The 20891-nt window shown below is 41.9% G+C and overlaps 2 protein-coding genes across 31 annotated transcripts in view; both read left to right on the forward strand.

Moving 5' to 3' along the window:
• Positions 1 to 20891, forward strand: part of ZMIZ1 (zinc finger MIZ-type containing 1) — a 341851-nt gene that overhangs the window by 267576 nt on the left and 53384 nt on the right. The gene's annotated exons all lie outside the window — the stretch shown is intronic.
• On the forward strand, positions 7868 to 11036 carry LOC147651930 (uncharacterized). Its single transcript, XM_086899645.1, has 2 exons — positions 7868 to 9820; positions 9905 to 11036. Exons 1-2 carry the CDS (start codon positions 9769 to 9771, stop codon positions 10900 to 10902), a joined length of 1050 nt encoding a protein of 349 aa, XP_086755771.1. The 5' UTR covers positions 7868 to 9768; the 3' UTR covers positions 10903 to 11036.

Here is a 20891-nt window from a genome sequence, read left to right on the forward strand (position 1 = left end):
TTAAAATGCAACTGTGTGCACCTCAGAAATTTCACTGTCCAAGGAATCAATGGGCTAAGCTCTGCGCTATGAGGAAGGACAATACTTCTTCTTTCTGTTGCCAGTGCAAAGTGCAGTTAACTCACAGCCCCTTAGATTGTCAGGTCCAGGTTTGTCCTGGGGTGATGGATGCTTGCATCCCAAATCATCTGTTCTGTTTTTGTTACACATTAAGTTCTGCGTCTTTAAGACTGGTTCCAAGAGCAAAGTGGGGAGAAGAAGAAGGTGCAGTCTGTGTTCAGAAAAAGCCCTCACTGCTCTGCACGCTGCTTAGCATGGACACACAGCAAGACAGAGCTCTCCTTCGCTGTTAGTTTTTAGCTAGCTGAGGTAGAGGAGTTCCCCAGACTGGTTTTTTCCCTTTTCCTTGGATCTGTTCAAACCTGCTCTGGACTGAAAACCCAGACAAACACCAGGAGCTCAGGCCTGTGGCCCACCAGGGCCTGGGCCTCGGCACTTTCCAGCACCGGAAGAGACTGAGCGAGCCGAGCTACACCACATGAAAAGGACTTTTTTTCTGGATTTGCCATCTCACCAAACAGCAAGAGGTTTTATTTTTAATATTATTCAATTTCTGTTAAATAAACAGGTTTTTTCCACTTTTCTCCAAGGAAATATTTTTCCTGAACCAGCTGGGGAAGGGGTCGTTTGAATTTGCTTTCTGGAGGGACCCCATTTGGAGGTTTTCTCTTAAATTTGCCCTAAACCAGGACAGTGGTAAATAAAACTCATGGAGCTCTGGTCTGGTGCTGTAAGTGCTGATATTAACAGATATTAATTGGTCAACCTCTTCTTGATCAAGCTTTTCAAATATCGTGTTCATAAGACTCAAATTTCATGTCAGCAATAAAAGCCTTGCAGGCGAAATGAAAGCGGTGGTTTTGCTGACATTCTAGTGCAAGTCAGCTGTCTGCCCCTGGTTTTATAAATATGGTACTGGGACTTCACAATCAAGAAGGTCAGTTTGAGAAAGCAGCTAAAGGAGACGGTATTGTCTGCCTGCTGGTTGCACTGGGCTGGATAGATGGACTCTGGTCATGTTGCCTGTGTGAAACTTTATTATTTTTTTATCTTCTTTTTTCTTTTTTTGATTCATCATGCTCTGCTGTAGTCATTTGCACAAAGGATGCTTTTAAACGAGTAAGGAGTGCTTTCCTGTTTGGCAGTTGGTTAGACCGAACTTTGTGTCACAGTTCTTTACGATTCACTCACACAAGACCTAAAATATTCAAGACTGGTAGGGGGGCAAAAAGCTCTGTCTGGCTCATGCTGTTTTGAGGAAAAGGGAGTCTTGGGGTGTAGAGGGGGGAACCCTGCAAAGACCTACAAATTATTGTTCTTTCTGTCCATGAATAGTTTCTCTTTTGAGTGAGTGAAGCTGTATTTTTGGACTCACAGACAAAGCAACTTTTACAACAACTGGCTTTTCTCCAAAGCACACTTTGTGTCCTTATTCTATTTATTTTTATTATTTTAAAAATATAATGATAGACTGCTTGAAAGTAATCTGAGGGTTTGTGTCAAACATCCAATGTCCAATTAGCCTTGTGTATGATGATCTTACTAGTACTGCAGATCATCTTCCTGGGCAGCAAAGCTCTATTGAGCCTCTCTAGCAGAGTGTCTCTGTTTTAGGAGAAATCTTCTCTGGCATCTCATCTTTTTACTGAGAACTGCCTCATGCTTGCAGAGGAAGTAAGAAGCTGAATCAAATTCAGATTTCAGACTATTATTATTATTTACCTTTTGCTGGACCTCATAAATAATGCCATAAAATTACTGTTTTTTCCTTAATTAAGAGCATAAATATAAATACACGTAATACACACACATACTTCAATTTCTGAAGCTAGTGGAGGTCTAGTTTAGGGGGTACTACCTTGATTGGCTTCAGTTGTGTTTCATCTTACTATTTATTCCAGGTATGAGTTGGTATCTTTGTGGTTTAGCCTACCTGCCTTTCATGTGAGAATAGTCCAATTTTATTGCAGGTTTTGAGAGAATTTGTCTTTTTTTTTTTTTACTTTAAAAACACATGTGCAGTAGAATCTAATGAGATGACAAAAATTATTTGCCATTATAAAAAACTTCTGATGTATTCTGTTTTTAACTGCAGGGTGTTTCAATGGCTATTAAAACAAGTGTTTGTTAAAAGCTTTCCTGATCATTTCTCAAGATATCTGCATTGCAAAGTCCAGTCTTCAGAGCTGTGAAAATGAAAAGATGTCTCATGAAAAACTATAGTATCTAGTTAAAAGTGAAAAATTGCAGTTCAACAAGTTGAGGTAACTTTAAAAAAAAATTAAAATTAACAGATTCCTCTTGCACTTAGTTTAAGGATTATCTCTTTGGTTTAAGAACTATCTCTTTGGTGGTAGCACCAGCAAAAGTAAAAAAGAAAATCTTCTTTATGCTGTATGCTCTAACCAGTATTGTAGTACCAAACTTACTTCAGCAGTTAGAAAGATAATTTTACCACTCAGTCTTTGTGGAATTAAAGTGCTTGTCAGAGCATTCTTTAATTAGTCCTACATGGATAGTACATTGGAGCTGAATTTTAGGTATATTTCTAATAAAGGCAGGATTGTTAGGGCTCATCATAATAATCATGAGACTGGTTTTGGGACTTAACCTTTTGTTGGGTTCTAACAATTTTAACAATTCAGTCTGAAATTGAACAAAGTAGGCATCTAAAACTGAAGGGGGAAAAAAGAGGAAGGAAGGAAGGAAAGAAGGAATATGTATGTGTGTGTGTATTTAAAACTACATATGTACTTCAGAGAGCAGGCTTGGACATCATTTATGAAAAATAAAAACTATTGATCTTTTCCTTCTCGAGTGTTTCCCAGTTGGCAAGATGGTAGCCTTTGAGTAGCAAAATCATCAGGATTCTTTTGTCATTTAAAAAAAAAAGAAAATCTACCCAGTGTTGGCTAAGCTGATACGCAGCTGAATAACTGTGGTTTGTAAGTACTCACAAGGGACCTGCTTGGCTTTAGAAGAGAAAAATCTCAGAAGATCTCCTCATGCCTGCCCATGTTTGAACTGCTCCCAGCTTTGACTGCTAAGCAGCATGTTCAGGCGCCGGCTCGGCTTACCAGCTGAGCAGGCAAAAGCCAGGCAGCACCAGTGAGGCCAGACCTCTTTGGCAGCTGGTACGAGTCACATGGAACACAGAAATCCATCATGTTACCAGTGTCTAGTCACAGAGCTTTAGATTTCAGATGCATACTGTATCTATCAGAGAAATCACAGCATTTACTCTATTACATCCCTGGTCCTGTGCTTCCTGTCAGGACGTTTGCACGTTCTGCTATCAAAAGTATGTGATATTTCCCACCTGAAAAAATATGGAAGCTGAGAGATTGCTGAAGTGGATCATTTTGAATATGTTCACTGTTGAAGTGATCTAATTTAAATTGACTGCAACTTATTTTAGTATATGTTCAAAAAGGAATACTAATTTACAAATAGTGGAGTAATAAACAGCTTAAATGTTTGGTTACATGATTTTTTTTATTATTATTATTATTCATACTTTGTCTTTCTAGTAGGAGCAAGCTGAAATCATATCATGAGCAATAGAGATGTTGGAATTCTCTTGAATAACATGAAACATCATCTCAGTTTTTTCTCTAAAGATTAAATATTTGTGGTGCCATTTATTGCATCACTTCCCTGTCTACTCCTTGAGCTACCTGGTTAGAGGTGTGCACACAGAGGGATGCACCCCCTCACATCCTGCTTGAGGCTCTGGCTCCTGTGGTTACACAGGCAGTCAGGGTTAGCTCAGGTACACACCCATGTTCTGGTTTGATTGAAGTTACTGAAGTGTCAATTAAATCTAAATGGGGTCCATCTGCTTTCTGAACTACAGTGACTGCTTAAGGGTAAGGAGGAGCGAGGCTCATATCATCACTTTTAGTCAAATATCCAAAGTGTTTGAGTGTTTTTATGCATAAATTTTCTCAAGTTTAGACATCACAAGTTAGGCTTGAATTTGTTTGGAACTGAAAATTTGGGTTGATTATAAATCATCAAAAAACCCAATGTAATCACTCTTTGTTTAAAGAAATCACCGTAGATAGTTTCTGTGCGTGTAAAAATACCATGGGCTAATTAAAATAAAGACTTAGGAGTTCTGAACTTTCACTCTTGAGTTGACCCACAGCTTTCTTCAGCCTGCAGCCTGCTGCAGGTGTTAGCAAGTCTGGGAATTGAGCATCCTCCAGTGCCTGTTGGGCCTGTTGGGAGCTCATTTTTTTTTTGGTCCTTGGTAGACAAGTTGTTCTTAAACTGGGACATGGCAGGTGTACAGGGGAATAATGGGAGAGCTCATGAGGCTGTTTCACTTCCCACTGCCCACACAAACTTTTTTCCCCATTTTCCTTCCTTTTTCTGCTGTTCTTCCCTGAGCTGCTCTGCAGATCTGGTCTGTCTTGTGTACTCTTTCCAAACACAAGTTAAGCAGTGACCTTCTGCTTCTTGTCTCCATTCTTCTCAGGGGTTTTACTGTGTGGGATCCATGCCCTCATGTACTGTGTCCATCCATTCTTCTATTTACTCTTTTGTTTCTTGCACATTGTTTTTTGTTAAGCCTTTGGCTTATTTACTTGTGTTTACCCTGTTTTAAGCAAGGTAACAAGCAGTTAATCTTCTTGCAGCCATTGTCAGTAGTTTCTTATGACTTGCTCTGAGTGTACTTTACTATTAATAACCAAAACATTCCTTAATATGGAGTTTTAAATTGAACAAGGTAAATGCAAAACCGACAAGTCCCCATGGTGCAAGTCATGAACCAGCACATGATAACATAACCTTTTTGATGGTTTTGATAATAATTTAGAATGCTAAATGATTTTGCCAGATATAGGTACTATGACTCTTAATATTTCATGGGGCAGTTTCTTGTATGATCCTCGTTCTTTCCACCATTACTTTAATGCCAAATACAGAAGAACTGTTTTATTGAGGTTAAAGTTTTTGCTGTTATTAGTTAGTACTATGAGTTTGTGCTCATATCTAAATCAGAGTGCCTGTTGTGCTAAGCACTCTGCAAACATCTTTGAAGAGACTGTCTCTGCTCCAAAGAGTGAAGCAGATTATTACTAGTTTTTTCACTTTACTACTTAATGCTGCTTTTTTTGCACTTTAGTTACATTTATCTAAGGTATATTTATGCCACTCGTTCTTCTCTTAGTAATAGTTGTGATAATTAGGTAGCCAATTTTTGTCTGGATTAAATGCAACTTTCCAAAGAATTGAAAAAAAAACAAAACAACAAAACAGTGTATCATCAGATTGGATAAAGATGTCAAAAGACTCCTGTTCAGTGAGACACTGATGGGAGCTCGTGTCTAAAAAAGGAATGTTTCCTGCTTTTTAAAGGTTTGGTTAGAATTGGAAATTAATTATAACTTTTCTGCATGTATGTTAGGATTGAGACTGCTGTGCTTTCAGTTCTACAAGTGTGTAAGATTATTATTTAAAATTTCTGAGCTGATGTTGCCTGTCCAAACACTGGAAGGGACTTCCCTGACCCCTGTAAAGTGCATCTGATGAAGTAAGCATATTGGAAATACATTTTCTGTTGCCTTGGACAGATGAAAATATGCCGTGAACACAAGAGACCGTCGGTTTCATCTTTACTAAAAGAGGTCTTTAGTAAAGACCTTATGACTTCCAGTCATAGAATGTCTGGAGCACTGCAGTATCAGTTACAAGAGACTACAACTGTCCTTGTTAATTGCTCTTTTGTTACTGCTCATTAGTGCAGTGCCTGTACTTCTCCCTGCTCATTCTCCCTCACCTTAGTCCACAGGGGTCCAGATTGTAGATTTTTCTGGTTGTTTTTTAATCGGTGTCTATCTGCAGAAACTTGTTAGTCAGGAACCTGTCTGATAGAAAGTTGTTATTTGTTTCATCATGATACCTATAGTAATGTTTGCTGTAAGTCATGTAACATTCTTCCAGTCTTCTCTTATGAAGTCTTTCCGCCTTTTTTAATACATCCCTTTTATCTTACAAAGCTGTTCATTTGGGCTTACCCATGTTGTGTTCTGCTATCCTTTTTGATTCTTAGATTTTTCCAGGATGAAATACATTTTTGCTTTACAAGGCTTTCTTAAATGTACCATCTCTACTAGTTTATTCCAGTCTGTAATAGCAGGGGCTTAGTCTGTACTCCATGAAAGCTTTGAGATACTACCTTTTATAAATACTGCAGTGAACTAGACTATTTCACTTTAAAGCTTTGATTGCTTGATGGTAGGTTTCAGCTTTGAACCCTCTTTTCTCTATTTAATGATCTGGCTCGGGTTGTTGGACTGGTGCTGGAGTTGTCTATGGTCATTGCTCTGGGTGTCAAACAGGCTGCAGAGTCAAATGCTTTCCCAGAACATGCATGTGCATGGAAGGCCACTTAAAAAGGAAGATGTTTAACCTTTGCCACTATGTTGTTATTTGTTCTGCAGCGTTCAGTGGTGCGTTTGCTTGGGCAAGAATTTGCAGTGAGTTTTTAGAATCCCTGTTTTATTTTCTGCTACATGAATCTGTGCTTTTTTTCAGCTGCTTTGCAGGAACTCCTCCTGTCAGATTAGCATGGTCTAGTGGTCTGCATCCAGGCTAGGAAAAGAGCCTTTAATCCCTCATCTGATGTTAAGTGCATTGATCCTCTCCTCTTCAGGATGCTGTGAATGACAGGGAATGTATGTCCTTATTGACTGGCATTATCCTCCTCCAGAGAAGTTCCTCTCTCCATTCAAGACACCCTGGTGTATAGATGTGAAAATCCTGTTTCTATGTTGATGTCCAAACTCATTCTCTTCTTCCTGGTCCTTTTGTCAACATTTGCCCTGAGAGGTTCCTCAGGGAGTGGGGGTAGTCTCAGCAGCAGAAATTTGTCAGAAGGGACAGAAATTTTCACACAGCCCTACCAGTCAGTGTCCCTCACCAGTAACTAGTCTCCCTGGTGTTCTGAGTATTTTCCCCAAAGGATTAGTTCACTGCCTTAGATTCCCCCTTTGTGAAGCTAGGATGATGTTCTGTTCACAGGATTAGGTGAGGATTAGCTAGTGTTTATCAGGGACTTGCAGATAAGAGAAGTGCTTTGTTTACATGTATATCTTTTAGACTTCATGGTCTTGATCACTTGGCAGTGCTCAACTCTGTGTTAGAGAAACATCTGATGTAGGATACTGCCATATAATAATTGCTACAGATAGTTACTAATATGTGTGTGTATATTTAGAGGTGAATCCTGCTTCTCCAAAATGGAAGCATTTTACAATTTGAAAATATTCAGTCCTGTTCTCTTTTTATTATTATTATTGTTAGTATTAGTATTATTGTTACCTTTAAAATGTTTTGTATAAGTTTTGACACATAGGATTTTTGTGGACATTCTGGAAATATCAGCAATACTTCTGGCCTAATGACTGTAAGTACTTCTAAAGGTGGAAAGTGCCATCTTTCAAAAGTTACCTTCCTAGACAGACAGACAATGTCTGCTGTTATGTTTCAATACCAAATATTCCTAGTTCATGAATTACAGTAGCTGGAAGCTAAAATTCAGAGTGTTTCTTCTGTTTCTTTTAGAATCTCTGAAAATAAAGGTTTTGCAGCAATTGGAATCAGCTAACAGTCTTGTTGAAAATACATCTTGTTCTTCCCTAGCGATACTGGCTCTGTGGCGCTTTCTTAGTAACATGAAGAGATATGACTCAGAAGACAGAGAGAGAACAACTATGTTGTGTAGGAAGTTAAAAAATAGGGGTTTTTACCATTTTGTTTTGGCCAACACCACAGTCAAGCTGCAATGCCTTTTTCATTTTTTTTTTCTTTTTTTTTTTTTTTTTTCTCTTCTTTTTGACAGCCAGTAAAACTGGAGCTGGTATCCTGAACTGATCTTAACAATCCATGAGAAATCCAAGAGAGAGCAAATGAGATGTTCTCAACAGTATGTGATATTTTAAAGTGCTGGAATTTCTAGTTTTCATAGCATCAAACTGCAGATTGCTAATGCAGATTGTTTTATATTGCAATAGGCAAGATTAGATGGATATTGCATAAAAATATTATTTGAATTAGGCCAAATTTAGATGATTTGGCTTTTTCTTACATGGAAAACCTCAAATCAGGAAGAAAAAGTAGTAGAAACTTGTTCTCTCAGTAAAATACAGGATGAAAAGTATGCAGTGAGAGGGGGGAGGTGGAGATACATGATAAAATTCCACCTTCTTGGAGCCCATCTAATTACCTTCACCCTCAGGTCTGGTCCTTGCTCCCTTCGTCCTTGTTCCCTGAGTTTCTGTTACTCTTGAGGGCTCTTCTCATCTCTTCCTTATGTTTTCAAAATTACCAGTCTATTCCCCTTAGAGAAAAGTTTGTAATACTTGACTGCAAATTTGTTCTTTCATTCAACCAGCTACTTTCAGAAAACATTGATGTGTTCATTTCCCTGAGAAATTTTTGCCCATGACATCTTGGCTTTGAAATTTTATTGCATTTCTTTCAAGTTCCTCATGGAAGGAGCCAGTCCTGATGTGTTTGTGAAAGGCCGTTTGTATAGTCCCCAGACATTAAGTAGCCAGGCATGGTCTGTATACAATAACATATCTGTAACCCTTCAGAAACCTTATCTTTAACGTATTATCTTTTGCTCTAATGTCTCTTGGGCTTTATCCTCTGTTCTAGCCACTTTCCCACATTTCTTTGTTTACATCAGTAAAATTAAAGATACTGTCTGCTAGACTAAAAGGGAAATACTTCGTAATGTATGAAGAAGTTACATTTTGTGTCATACACTTGAAATGGTGTATTGAAGAAGAAAAGATCGTATTGGTAGGGGTTGTGTAAATATAATGTAAGAGAATGAGCTTCAGAGCACTAAACTTATTTATGATATCTTCAACCAACTTCAGTAGGAGTGGGAGCTAATCCAAAATGATTCTGACCAAGAAGGTAGAATTTTATTTACCATTTGCTTGGATAGCATCTTACTGTGTGTTTTACAGTAATATTTGATGTTTTGATGTCCATTCTGGTTGTGATTCTTCTTTCTAGATGTTCTGGGAACATGAAATAGACATGGTTGCTATTTAGATAGGATGTTTGCTCAGTGCTTTTTTTATAAACTGCTGCTCTTCTACAGGCAGCAAAACAGAATCTCTGTCCTAGGGAAATGCTCTGCAGAATTAACAGCGCTTGAAGTCTTGGGAAATACTCAGTGTCCCTTGCTGCCCTCTCTCTGTCTTTATCTTCTCCTCTTCAGTACATGCTCTCCTCAGTTTTAGCCTCCAAAGATGAAAATCTTACCCCGATAATGTCTTGTGGGTATTACAGCCTTGCTTATACTGCAGGCTCTGTTGGTTATGTCAGGTTGTGTTCCAGTCATTTTCCTAGAAAATGCCCCGAGGAGCTGCATACAACTCATGTGCAATGGTTTCCTATTTGTGTTTGTTACTGCTGCCGTGGAGCTGTTTAAACATCCAAAACTTTTTGCTTGTTTGTTTTATTTTTAAAATCATCCCTTTGCAATGCTCTGACAGATTTGCTGTAGAAAATCGGTGCTAAAATCTGGTTCCGTGTGTGATTAGCGGTGTGTTACTTCTTCTGCCGGCCCGGCCCGCTCCGCTCCCGGGATGCAGGGCAGGATTGAGCTGGAGCATCAGGAGTGGCTCTAGTGTGTGTGTGCCACCCGTGTTGTGCTGGATCAGGAGCCTCTCCATCATGTGCCATCCGTGCTGTGCTGGATCAGGAGCCTCTCCAGTGTGTGCCATCCGTGCTGTGCTGGATCAGGAGCCTCTCCAGCGTGTGCCATCCGTGCTGGATCAGGATCAGGAGCCTCTCCATCATGTGCCATCAGTGCTGTGCTGGATCAGGAGCCTCTCCATCATGTGCCATCCGTGCTGGATCAGGATCAGGAGCCTCTCCAGCATGCGGTACCCGTGCTGTGCTGGATCAGGAGCCTCTCCAGCGTGTGGTACCCGCGCTGTGCTGGATCAGGAGCCTCTCCAGTGTGTGGTACCCGTGCTGTGCTGGATCAGGAGCCTCTCCAGCATGCGGTACCCGTGCTGTGCTGGATCAGGAGCTTCTCCAGCGTGTGCCACCCGTGCTGGATCAGGAGCCTCTCCGGCGTGTGGTACCCGTGCTGTGCTGGATCAGGAGCCTCTCCAGCGTGTGCCACCCGTGCTGGATCAGGATCAGGAGCCTCTCCAGCGTGTGGCACCCGTGCTGTGCTGGATCAGGAGCCTCTCCAGCGTGTGCCACCCTGCTGTGCTGGATCAGGAGCCTCTCCAGCGTGTGCCACCCGTGCTGGATCAGGATCAGGAGCCTCTCCAGCATGTGGTACCCGTGCTGTGCTGGATCAGGAGCCTCTCCAGCATGTGGTACCCGTGCTGTGCTGGATCAGGAGCCTCTCCAGCGTGTGGTACCCGTGCTGTGCTGGATCAGGAGCCTCTCCAGTGTGTGCCACCCGTGCTGTGCTGGATCAGGAGCCTCTCCAGCATGTGGTACCCGTGCTGTGCTGGATCAGGAGCCTCTCCAGCGTGTGGTACCCGTGCTGTGCTGGATCAGGAGCCTCTCCAGCGTGTGGCACCCGTGCTGTGCTGGATCAGGAGCCTCTCCAGCGTGTGGCACCCGTGCTGTGCTGGATCAGGAGCCTCTCCAGCGTGTGGCACCCGTGCTGTGCTGGATCAGGAGCCTCTCCAGCGTGTGGTACCCGTGCTGAATCAGGATCAGGAGCCCCTCCAGCGTGTGGCACCCGTGCTGTGCTGTCTGGCTGCCGCTCGCACCCGCCCACCGCTGCTCGCCGCTGCGCTCGGGCCCATGCGCCTTTTCAGGGCTGCGGGGAGATGTCAATGAGAGGGGCGGGCGGGTTCGCCGCGCTGCCGGAGCGATTGATGCCGGCCTGCCTCCCCGAGCAGGCTGTCTGCGCAGCGGCACACGAGCCGCTTGTGCACAATACCCCGCTAATGCCCTACTCAGCAGCTTCCAAAGGAAGAACGCTATTTAAAAAAGAAATAATAGCAGCCCTCTGTGAGCCGCGGTGAGCGCATGGACCAGAGCTAAATTTGGAAAGCTAAAGCTTATTCCGTGCAGTATTATTAGAATTATTTGGGTTTCCAAAGGCACGCTCACGTACATGTATGTGTCGCTGGCCAGCTTTTCCACGTGACTCGGCTGGATCCGAATGCAGTTATTTATAGATGGCAGGAGCACTGATGACATTATCTTACAGCACTCCAGTCCTGAAATTATAGCACTTGTGTGCAGAGAAAGGCGTCCGTGTGTCCTCTGTGAGAATTTAGGCAGGCTGCTCTTCTGCAAATTTTCATGAGAAGAGGTAGTCACAAATTACCCTTTCCCTCTCCCCCGATTCTTTTTTATTTGCAGGGAAACGAAAGGTATTGAAAAATCGGTCTGAGCTGTGATTTCCATTGGCTTCTTCCCTAGATGCTTGTAAAAAGCAATTAGCCACGCTCATTTTTATACCTCCCCCCTCTTCCATAGATAACCTCTTCCTACCTATGTAAAATGATAAACATGCCCCTGAAGACAAGGAAACAGCAATTTCTAATCTGTCTAAAACTAATGTTCATAGTTAGGCTTTTAAATAAAAGTCTCTTGCTGCAGCCCTCTGAGTGCCTGTAGCTCAGCACATTGAACCCAGGCTGCTGCGAGGGAGCAGCTGCCTGCTGCTGCCTCTGCAGAGCGCCCGAGCCTTGGTGCTGGGGCCGCACTCAGACACAGCACACAGCACGGATTTCATGTGGCTAGGGAAAAACCAAATATAAGTCTGGGGGAAACATCTTTTTAAAAGGAAAAAGAAGATTTTTATTTTTTTTTTTTTTTTTTTTTTTTTTAATTTAAGGAAGAGCGAAAAAAAAGCTGGTCGGGTTCACAGGGTGGTCACACAAAGAAATGCTTCAGCACAGCTGGGAGTGTGCAGGCTACAACAGAGCATGGGCACAGACAGCAGAAGATGGGGCTACCTCAAGGCAGCACTGCTGCTGAACACTTTTATCGTGAACCTACAACTAAAATAATCTGAAGATCGGGGTAGGGTTGTTTAGATGTTTCTTATTTTACACCAGCCTAAGTTTTCCTAATTGTAACAGAGCATAGATGATTTGCTAATTTTGCTTTATTGATAATAAATAAAATAAACAAATTGTATGTGGATTCTTTAGGGATATCAGAATGCCTTAACAAGAGCATCTGTGGCTCACAAAGTCTGCTCCTGTAATACAACCATGTTTCAGGTGGGAAAAATCCATTAGCCCAGAAGACACAGCTAGAAGAAATGGAACTTTAAGGATACAGAAGCCCTCCTCTTGATCAGATTAGTTACCAAGTTCCCAGTGCAGCCTGGGAACAATTATTTGGTATTTGACTTTGGTATATTAATTGAATGTTAATTAATTAGGCAGTTCTCAAGAAAAGGTGATTGGTACTAGAGGAGCAGAGCAGGTTGCTAGTAAAGGAAGATGATGACAAGGTTTGTGGGATTGGTGAGACACAGAGGGGAAAAAAGAGAAGTAATGACTCTGTTAGAAAACTACCTCATCAACTGGGCAGTGAGATGGGAAGCACTGCTGCCTTGAAACTGCAATGCATGCACATGTCTGTCTGCCCTGTATTGTTTGAGCAGAAACCAGTTAAATTAAAAATGGCTGCAAGCTGAGTTTCTCTTTCCTGATGTCCTTAACTGATTTCATGTTTAGCACTTAGGAATTGTTTTACGAAGTTGTAATATTTGTTTCAGAACGAGGAGTGAGTAGAAGGATAGGGTTAGAATACTTTTAGCTTAGTTCTGTTCAAGTACAAACTTTGGATAGTATGAAAAATGAAATGGTCCTGCAACCCCCAACTTTGAAAGCAAGCTTTTTTTTTTTTTTTTGTTCAGCAGTTTTAGAGAAGTTGGCAAAGTTTGTATTACACTAATCATACAAAAAAAAAATAAAAAAATCTGAGGACACCTGATAAAACATTCTTTTCCTGTAAAAATATAAAATAATGTAAAGTTAAAGCAAAGACCAAGAAGGCAGAACCAAAAAGCAAAAGTTCCTAAAATAGCTTTTGGTCCTTCTGAGTTCTGGCTGTGCAGTGTTAACTTTGGAAGCACGTTTCTGCAATAAATTTTGGTTGTGTGGTTTTTGTAATTTTTTTCCCCCTCCTTGAAAGCCTCTCCAGATGTTTTACAGTTGTTGTTTGAAAATGTTCCATGGCAGGCACAGAGACTGTGGGCACAGAGCAGTAACCCCTTGATGTGGTGATTGTGGTTTTTCCTTGCAAAGAGAGGAAGGTGTATGATCTTCTCTGTTCTGGGACTCTGTTTTGTCACAGATGGTGTGACCTTCAGCACATCACCTGCTCTCAGTTTCTTTCATCTTTAAACTTAGCCAGTAAGCCATGTAGCTGGATGGCCACTTCAGCAGTCTCTGCAGGAGCTCCCCACACTGTAGCTAAGATGTCTTTTGGGATATCTGTGAATACAAGCCAGATTTAAATATTTTCCCAATGCAGACTGGTTGAATTTCCTCTGTTCACAAACACAGATTTCACTTGATTCTAAAAGACTTCAAAAAGTCGTCTATGCCATGCCCCCTCGGCTGAAGAGTCCATTCTCCCTAGATCTGTATCTGACCTTTCCTCTGCATCTCCATTTATGGAAATTCCTCACCTTACCCCTTAGGGCATTAAAGAGCATTGGGATGCTCCTAATATCTAACCCGTGTCTTTTTTATCTCTATATATTGATGTTTCTGCTGTGGATATAGTTAATGCTTTGTTATTTAGTAAATCAGAACACTGCTGTCAGTCTTCCCTCTTGTGAAAAAAAAAGCTCAAACCAAAACTACCAAAAGCCCTAATCCATGTAATCATTTCTTGCAGGCTATATTGATAGGGTTTTTTCTAATCATTGTGATTACTTTTCTCCCCTTTCTGTGGCTGTACATGGTGGTGGGGTACAAAGAAGGGAGAACTGTGCATCTCCCAGACTTTGGTTCCACTCATGCAGCTGAGGGGGCTGGTTGGGTGTGCTTTAGCAGCACAGCACAGCTGCTGCCTTCACTGGCCTCAATTCCTATTGAGGAAGCTGATAACGCTCATTTCTATTACCAACTATTGGTTTGATAGTTTGGTAAGCCTTAAGATTCCTGCCATTTTGTGTTGTGTTCAGCTAGACCTAATTTCCCTTGTTTATTTATGAGAATGTCATGTTAAGCAGCACTAAAGCCTGACTAAAATCAAACTAATCTACACTCAAGGTCGATTGTCTGCTAGTGTAAAGTAAGTACAGAGGCAAGGCATGATTTGTTTCTGAAAAGTCAGTTTTGGTTGTTATTCATTTTTTACTTTCCTCTTGATCCTTTTGAATAATTTGGGTTAGTTTTCCATGATAGAAAGCTGAACCTCCAATGCTGCAGTTATTCCTTTCTTTCTTTTCATGACAGACACCAGATTTTCCCTCTTCCAGACTTCCATCGTTGTGCATGGCTTCCTTGTGTTCCAGCTTTTGTTAACTTCATCTGTCGGGTTTTTTCCTAGCACTTTTAGATGGTAGCGGTGGTGTTAGCTCAGGAGTTGTTTACAGTAGTAATTGGAGGGCTGAGGATGGATTAAATGAAACTGAGCCTTTCACCTGTAGGTCACTGCTTTTTCTGTAGCCAAAGATGGGTTCAAGTGTGTCAGTCTCATTTTTCAGATGTCTGGATTATGTGTAAAATCTGTTGATGACTAGAACGGGCATTACAAAACAAAAGCGTACAGCGGTAATGAAAGATGCTGTTGTTTGAAATCTAAGCAGTGAAACCAACAATTGGATGAGTAAGAAAACAAGCAGTCTAATGCTATTGAAGTGCATTTCCTTGGAAAGCCTTATCCAAGATTCACTTGCTGGTGAGCCTTTTAGCAGTGTTGTCTTCTCTCTGTATAATGGACTGTGTTTTCAGATGTAGCAGCTTGGGTAGAGCTAAGCCTAAATGAGATGCTTACGTATTTTATCTGGATCTGTACAGAGTGTCTTGTGCTTGCCAAATTGAGCCATTGTTGCTATGTTTTGTAATGTATTACTTCAAAGTTAATGTAGTGAATCTGGTAAGATCCTCTGCCAAGTTTTGGCAAGTGTAGAAAGAAATTAGGAAATCCCAGTTCCACTGAAGGCACGGGGTGAGGATAGCTGTATTCAAGTCTGTGTCTCCATCATGTACTATTCCAGTTGGCAAGAGCCTTTGGGGAAGCCTACACATATATGTGTCTTGAGAGGTATTTGTGAAGGATTGAAGATATGCCAAGGCAAGCTGGACCCATATTCAAGACCAGACTTCGTACATGGTGTCAGTCTCATGCAGCAGTCCTGAAAGCAAGTGCTGAATAACATTCAGGTTTGCAGTAAGGTTTTCATTGAATAAAACCTCTGTTAATTAATGTTATACTACATTCAGTTTAATTAGGTGTTCCCTTCATTATCTATATTCCTACAAACCTGCATGATTTTTTGTTTTTTAATTGTAATACATAATTGCATTAGAGATCCTACTGGGGTAAAGCTGGATATTTCTGTAAGACACGGCTGTAGCTGTAGTGATGAAGGAGGCATTCTTTATAAAGGACATTACTTAGATATTAGGGGTAGAAATGTGTATCATGCCCTGTTCCACAATGTTGAACTGTGGCTGTCCATTCTGTGTTCCTGTTGTCATTAGCAGGGCAGTTCATGCCTCCCAAATGAGGATCTGAGCCAGCTGCCCCCTTGCTCTGCTGGGGAATTCAGTTCCATGCAGTTTGCTGTGCAGTTGCTGGGATGAGGGGTTTTTTTAATCTGCTTGCCTTTGGAGGGGTTTCTTCTCACTACACTGGAGCAGGTTTGTGTTGGCACTTTTTAGATAAAATCAGTCAGTTTAATCCAACGTACTTGGACTTCTAAGCTAACATCACTGATTTTTGCCTGATAGAGCAGTCACAATCCTCAGGTGCTCCAAAAAAGCAGCCAACTGGGGGGCAAGCCTCCCGGCATGAGGTGGCAGCAAACACCTGGGAGTAAGCACTGGCTGTGCACCGTGGGCTGCTGTGTGCAAAGTGGGCATCTGCTGGCAGCTGGAGAGATAGGCCTGGGAGGAGGGATGGACTCCCTGGGAACTGCTTTCAGTCCATGTTGAACTGTCAGACTGCTGAGAAATTAATACTTTTACTTTGTAATTGGCTTTGTGTCTTCCCTTTCGTGCTGTCAGTGCTGAGGCAGACACCGAGCAGAAGCTCATGTAATGAATGGGGTAGGGCTCATCTGTAGCAGGGTTGGGCTGTGGAGCAGTACCTGCAGTACCTGCAGAGTGGGACAAACACAAATCTCTGCGAATGGATTGTTCCATCCCTCGTTTGTGGCCTTGCTTTGCTGCCCTGTCCGACAGGAGAGCCAGCCATTGCCAGGCTCTGCTGGAGTATGTGAGGAGGAGAGCTGCAGGAAAATCAATCCTTGAAATAGTTTGGCATGACTGGTTTCTCCCTCTCTCCATTTCCTAGCTCTTTAAAAGCAAAATGGCTTTTAAAACACAAGGAAAACATGTGATTTTCAGTTTCACAGAATTGCAAGGATTCCATCCTTTTAATGCAATTGACCTTATTTTTCTAATACTGTCAGCACATTGAGCTTTAGGTAGTTAACATTTTCAATGTATTTTTTCAAATGTGATATAGTCTCCATTTTTCTACGTAGAAAGAATAACTCCTCTAAATAACCAAGACAATAGTTACTTCCACTCCTCTCCTTCTCATTGCTGCTTCCCTCTCCACCAAATTACCTCACTGGATGTTTTATAAAAGCTGTATTTAGATTGCAGTTTGTAGAGGAGAGAGTAGAAAGCACTCAGTAGCTCTGTATTCTACTTATCTGGAATTCACCACGTAAAGGAATACAAACTTGTTTCTAAAAGCAATATAAAATTAATGGATATGATTGGTAAAAAAAGATGTATTTTCTTACTTATGCTGTAAATATCTTTTCAGCCAAATGCATTTCCTTCTGAGACATGAAACCAATCTAGCGAGATGGTGCTGAACAGATAGTTCTCCAAATGAAACTCCTCCTTTTTTCCTAATATTTTCATTGCAGCAAATAAGAAATACGGGTCTGCCAGTCTGCCTATTGAACTATCTACTGCAGCTTAACTGCAGCAAGGAAGCAGTAATCCTATTGTGCTCTTCCAGCAGTCTCCCGGGAAGCAGAAGGCATTGAAATTACTGAGCTGTTGTCCTATCCCCTCCTCACCTGTCTTTGTGGCTGTAAATATAGTGTCTGCCTGTAAATAACAGTTTGCTGCACCTTTAAGCACGTTCCCTAACAAGAGGCAGCGATTTACTGAGGTGATAAGCTGTAACTAATACTAGGGTATCATAATAGGTAAATAGATTAGCACTGTGCTTCTCTGTATTTTGCTTTCTAGGGAGCCGCGGGCTCAGGCGCTGGAGGTGCTTACTGTGGCACTTTGCACGGTGCCGAGGACAGCCAGGCACTGCAGGATTGCAGCTCCCACAGCCGGGGTGGGTGCAGCCACCTGAGTGCAGCAGGGCCTCCGTGGGGTGCCATTGACTGCACACCCTGGTTTCTTTACTCCTTCTGGTCCCTGGCCTAAAAAGGGTTGTAATGGGCTGTGCCAATCTTCTGTGCTATGGCTGTAAAATTACATTTGAGCTGCATCATCAGCATCCATCATGTAATATTTGCAGGTATGCCAGCATCACTTGTTGGCAAGAAGTATTAAGTGGTGCGAGCAGCCTGGGCATCATCTGTGGCTTCCCCCAGCTCAAGCTCCTCGATTTTCCTAATGGAAGGGCCCCAGCACTTACAAAGCAGTTGTGATGCTACTGCTGGGTGATGGACACTCATGGCTATGAGGGATGGAAAGGTGCCACAGAGGGAGCAGTGGAGGCCTTTGTTCCTGCACTGCCTGGCAGGTTTTCGGCACAAAAGGGCCCTTACAGGACAGGAACAGTACCGGGGATGTGGCCGGTCCTAATAATTGTGTCGAAAATCTTGTGATATTTGGCATGTTCTTAAAGACTTGGCTCCTAGAGGCAGGGGATTAAATAACAATTGCTTCCTTTCTCTTTCAAGCAAGGCTTAGCTCTGTGGTTGCAGAGAAATGCTTAAAATGTGACTTGGGCTGACTGGGAAAAAATTAAAAATTGCCTTCCAGCCTTCTTTCCCTTCCTTGTCCCCAGGATCCCAATGTGAAAACGTTGCTATGTCTTATGATTTTTTTTTTTCAATGAAAGGATTTAAAACTATTGGGCACATCCAGAAGGACATAAAACGTTGCCAGCTTTGGGTGTGTGGGTGTATTTATGAGTATTTTAAGGAGAGGTTGGTCACATTCTGTGCTGAGACACACTCTTGCCATGTCTGGTCCTCTTCAAAGAATAGAAAAACAAAAATGGGACTGGGTAGCAGCAAGCTGAATATCTCTGAACTGATTTTTTTCTCTTACTTCCTTTGGGAAACCCCTTGGGCTAGTTGTAATTGAAATTTCTCTTATTTTTAAATCTGTATTTCTGCTTTTCACAAATGTGAAAGCTGAGGCTGCTCATGTCTGCGCTGGTTTCTCAACGCAGTCGTCATTAGCAAATCAGTATTGATTTATTCCTATGGAAATAGATCAGTGCTAAAAGTAAAACGCAATCCCATTAAGAATGATACAGGTTTTGCAGATGGAGAAAAGTAGGTCAAACATTGCACCAATCATCCCAGAGAGTGTCCCTTTAAGCCAAATAAATGTGTGAATACACTTAAACTGTCAGTATGTTATTTGATTGCCATTATTCTGCATCTTTTTGCATGAGCTAGCAGAGCCCTCTGTGACTGAACAGGGGTTGAACAAAAACGTCAATTTTAGTGCATTAACCAGGTTGTATTTTACACCTGGGTTGTGTACAGGGCTTCTTGGGGGGGTGAGGGGGTGCACGTTCAAGGATTCTATATTTCCTCTCATGGCAACAGTTGAACTCAACTTAAGCAGGAAAGGCACATGATTGTATGCAAGGGACATTGTAGCAATGCAGCAGAGGAACAGGATTTAAATCTGATCATTAAACTGCCGCAGCAAGGGGCTACGAGAGACGGTGTGGATGGTCCATCTGCAAAATCTGTGCTCCTGTTGTACAAGGAGGAGGGGCGGAGGGGGAGAAAAAGCAGCTGCTTGGCTGTGCTATGAGAGGGTGAGACTGACTGTTGGCACCATCTGTAGCTGTCCTTTGTGCTTGCTGCTTTATCTGTGCATTATAGTATGATACTGAAATTCTCGTGCTTTGAGTGTAAATGAGTTGAGATACGCCTAATACTGTCAGCATAAAAAGCAGTAACTAAGTACACTAAAGATGAATAGTGTAATCTGTAAATTCATTTTGAGTTTGTTTTATCTTGCTTGAATAGCCCAGGAAGTGATGTTCTCCAGAAGCCAGCTGTACCAGATGTGTGTTGGCAGGGTATATATTCATCTTACCGAGCAGAGAGCAGAGCAGTGGAGGTGGATGGGGCAGGAGAGATGGCAGGCTCTTCTGTGTTTTCCAGCAGAAGAGAGCAGAATCCTTTAGAGGGAGGATAGAGCAGGTCAGAGGGGAAGTGGTAACTCCTAAGGTGGCGACAAACAGCTTTGTTTTCATTCCATGCACAAGTACCAACACAGGGAAGAGAGTGATTATTATACATGGTACATGAGTTGAAATGTCCCGAGGGAGGAAAGGTTGAACCTCTCTATAATGAGTGCTGTGATAGGGATGAGTAAATTTGCTAGGTTTTTTTACCTGCAGTCTCTTAGTTTCTAAAAACATGAGTCCTCTCCAGATAACTTGCAGAATAAAACCATCCAGCTTATCTTGAGGACCTCTTTGTTCTTTGATGGTTTACATTTTCCCTTAATAAATCTGCATACTGGATATTGGTAATAATAACAATTCATTAAGATGTTTTCTTATCTTCACCTCACCAAAGCAATGCTCTCATTGGTATATTCTTTTTCCAGGAGTTACACTGCTTTTTTTTTTTTTTTTTCCAAGCAGGTTTGCCTTTTGTTTGCAGATTCATGCCCCCAGATCCATTGGGTTGTTGCTTTTTATCTTACTTGTCAAATGCACATAGGTGTGCAGAGGGAGCAGCTCCCTTCTCCCATCACAGCCTCGTCTAAGATGGATGATTCCCTAGTAATTACACTCGGCTGTGAAAGTGCTCAGCATCCACTATTACTCATCCACTATTACTCTGTGATGGCTGCGTTAAGTGTTCGGCAGAACACTTTGTTCGTGTTTCCCGAGCTCAAGTGGCTGTGGCACAAGGGAAGAAACCCTGTGAGGCAGGAATTTGTATCTCCAGGCGGCTGGGAAGGGGGAGGGGGGCCTTTGTCACTGGCACATTAGTAATGATATGCCAGGGATAAAAGGTGAGTATAATTTGATCAAATGCTTGTTGACAGATTCCTTGGCTAATAGAGAAGCAGCTTAGACTGACACTCGTTGCTGGAACATTTCACAGAGCTCGGGGGAATGCTTTTTGTAGGCTACATGTGAGGCTGACAATTTCTAAGTGACCATATTTAGTTACATAAAGAAACGATGTCCCCAGCAGAGCTCGAAAATGCCTCCTAAACACTGCTCTTTACCTTCTGCTTGATAAATGCAATAAAATTGCTACCTCTTCTTTGTCCAAATGTGTGATTAATTCACAGCAATGGCCCAGGCTATAAGTATTTTTCTTGTGTGGCCATTTAACTTGAGAAAATCCAATTGTTTCTTGGAAAAAAACATACGGTTTTCTATGGAAAACCATACTGGTTCGTGGTTTTGGTAAAGCAGGTTCCTTT

The sequence above is a fragment of the Cyanistes caeruleus genome, chromosome 8 (genome assembly GCF_971803275.1).
Source record: "Cyanistes caeruleus chromosome 8, bCyaCae1.hap1.1, whole genome shotgun sequence".
Taxonomy (NCBI): Eukaryota; Metazoa; Chordata; class Aves; order Passeriformes; family Paridae; genus Cyanistes; species Cyanistes caeruleus.

Bases quoted from the DNA above. Each gene is read 5' to 3' on its own strand.
- LOC147651930 (XM_086899645.1), top strand. From the start codon at position 9,769: ATGTGCCATCCGTGCTGTGCTGGATCAGGAGCCTCTCCAGTGTGTGCC. The intron at 9,821-9,904 runs GTGCTGTGCTGG...ATGTGCCATCAG, and splicing joins CTCTCCAGTGTGTGCCATCC to TGCTGTGCTGGATCAGGAGC.